Here is a 2273-nt window from a genome sequence, read left to right as displayed (position 1 = left end):
TTATATATATATATATATATATATATATATATATATATATATATATATATATATATATATATATATATATATATATATATATATATATATATATATAACGGAAGAATAAATGAGTTCTTCAGTATTAGGTGATACCTTTTTTATTTGGACTAACAATTTATGTCATAGGACAAGCTTTCGAGAGTTCTCCTCTCTTCCTCAGGTCAAGCAAAAGAAATAACAAGTATTGCTTGACCTGAGGAAGAGAGGAAAGCTCTCAAAAGCCTGTCCTATGACATAAATTGTTAGTCCAAATAAAAAAGGTATCACCTAATACTGAAGAACTCATTTATTCTGCAATATATATATAAAATTAATCATTGTGTTAGATAATATATGTTTATATTATACTATACCATTAATACCTTTTGAAACTATACACCTCATACATCGACCTTGCCCCTTACAGACACAGTTACCAGAACACATTCCTACTGTCTCTACGTTCTCCCCACTTACTACTTAGACTGTAAGCTCTTCGGGGCAGGGACTTCTTTTTCTAATGTTGCTTTTATGTCTGAAGCATTTAATCCCATAAAGTTATATTATTATGGCACGTGTATTATTACTACAGTGAAGCGCTATGTACATAAATGGCGCTATACAAACAAAGACATAAGATCGATCGCATAAAATGCGCAGTGTCTACTTTTACGGTTTTAAGTGAGTTCAGCCAGCGACAAGCTACACACCGAGACTTTGGAACGATTTGGAGAAAATTGTCGGTACACCGGGATGATTAATTAAAATCTGGGACGTTTGGTCACCTTAATTGTAGTATAAAATGAATGTAACAACTTTTTTTTTGTTTTCAAGCTGCAGACCAAGCAATATCCTACATGTGTTTTGTTTTTTTATATATATAAATAAATCAGTTCTGTACCATGAGAAAAAACTTGTTGCATTTTTTTAACAACTCTGAATTACATTTTTAATGTATTATAATGTAACAAGCATTTTTTGTTTCTATAGCAACCATTTTTGCAAAGTCACATCCCCTTCCTCTTATGAAACAGGCTCAGGCACACCCCTTTTTGAGCCCTGCCCTCTCTCTAGCAGTGCACCCATTGTATCTAGTGATTGCCTGGTCACATGATCTTCCCCACAGCACTGTGTCATGTTAATATGCATATTATTTATTTATTTATTAAATATTTTACCAGGAAGTAATACATTGAGAGTTACCTCTCGTTTTCAAGTATGTCCTGGGCACAGAGTAAAACAAATAATACATGGTTACAAATACAGTTACATAAATGAACAAGGTATACATTATATACAATACATTGCGTGCACAGTTAAAGAAAATATATATTATGGGCGTATGAAACAGTTACAGACCAGGTTATGCATTCCACTGACTGCAGAATACTTCTCTTCAGCCATTTAGTGAACCCCACCAACTTTGCTTATTACTTATCATTGTGTGAATTGTATTGATGCACATATTTAAGGGGGCGGGGGGAATACAATTTTAAAAAAACGGCAGCTTTAAGCATTTCACTTATTTTGATGTTGTCCGCAGGTTTTTGGCCTTTATTTGTAGAGAGGTTTATTTACAATGTTTATGTTCTGAAGGAACAGTAACTGCTGGGGCGTATGTTGCTTGTTCCTCACTCACCATCAATGTTGCGTGTCTCTGTGTATCTCTTCCAGCACTGAAGCAGTTAACAAGATGCTGGGCCTGAACTCACACCCACCCCCACACTGGCCAATCCCTGCCCAGCTCTCCCCAAGGCCGACCAATCGGCGCCATCAGGATCTCCAACCAGGAAGTAGACGCTGGTGGCCATGTGGAGTTAAAAGTCCCTGAAGGGTGAGCGGAGGGACACAAGGAGATAGCAGATCTGAACATGTGAGTGTACCAGGCTGGTGTTTGTAAACCCTGTAATACTCTCTCCTTATGCGCCTTGCTGGAGGCGCAGCTCAGGGAGTAAAGGCGCTGACTTGAGCACAATGAATGAGTTTGCAGCGGGGGAACCTGGTTCGATTCCCTGTGTCCTGTCCTTGTGACCTTGGGCAAGTCACTTTATCTCCCCGTCACTCGGGCACCAGAAATATAGATTGTAAACTTCACGGGGCAGGGACGGCGTCTGTAAGAATCCTATGTGCTGCGCACCGCGCGCTGTACTGTAACCGTGACGCGCTTGGAGTCCCATTTGGGGAAAAGCAGTATATGAAATAAAGTTATTACTAGCTGTTCCTGGCGCTGATCTAGCAGATTATTTGTTAAT

General features: G+C 38.4%; 1 protein-coding gene across 2 annotated transcripts in view; it reads left to right on the top strand.

The window, feature by feature from the left end:
- The first annotated feature begins 1733 nt into the window (after positions 1 to 1733).
- The window catches only part of CHCHD5 (coiled-coil-helix-coiled-coil-helix domain containing 5), an 18898-nt gene continuing 18358 nt past the window's right edge, over positions 1734 to 2273 (top strand). The window contains exon 1 of one of the 2 annotated variants that reach the window (XM_075577407.1): positions 1734 to 1894. Coding sequence is in view for 1 of the 2 variants with exons in the window: in XM_075577406.1 (XP_075433521.1) it covers positions 1893 to 1894 (2 nt within the window). In the remaining variant the exon portion in view is untranslated. The remainder of the gene's footprint in view (positions 1895 to 2273) is intronic. The other variant, XM_075577406.1, reaches the window with a different exon arrangement.

Source organism: Ascaphus truei, chromosome 20 (assembly GCF_040206685.1).
Source record: "Ascaphus truei isolate aAscTru1 chromosome 20, aAscTru1.hap1, whole genome shotgun sequence".
Taxonomy (NCBI): Eukaryota; Metazoa; Chordata; class Amphibia; order Anura; family Ascaphidae; genus Ascaphus; species Ascaphus truei.
This window is presented reverse-complemented; position numbering and strand designations above follow the sequence as displayed.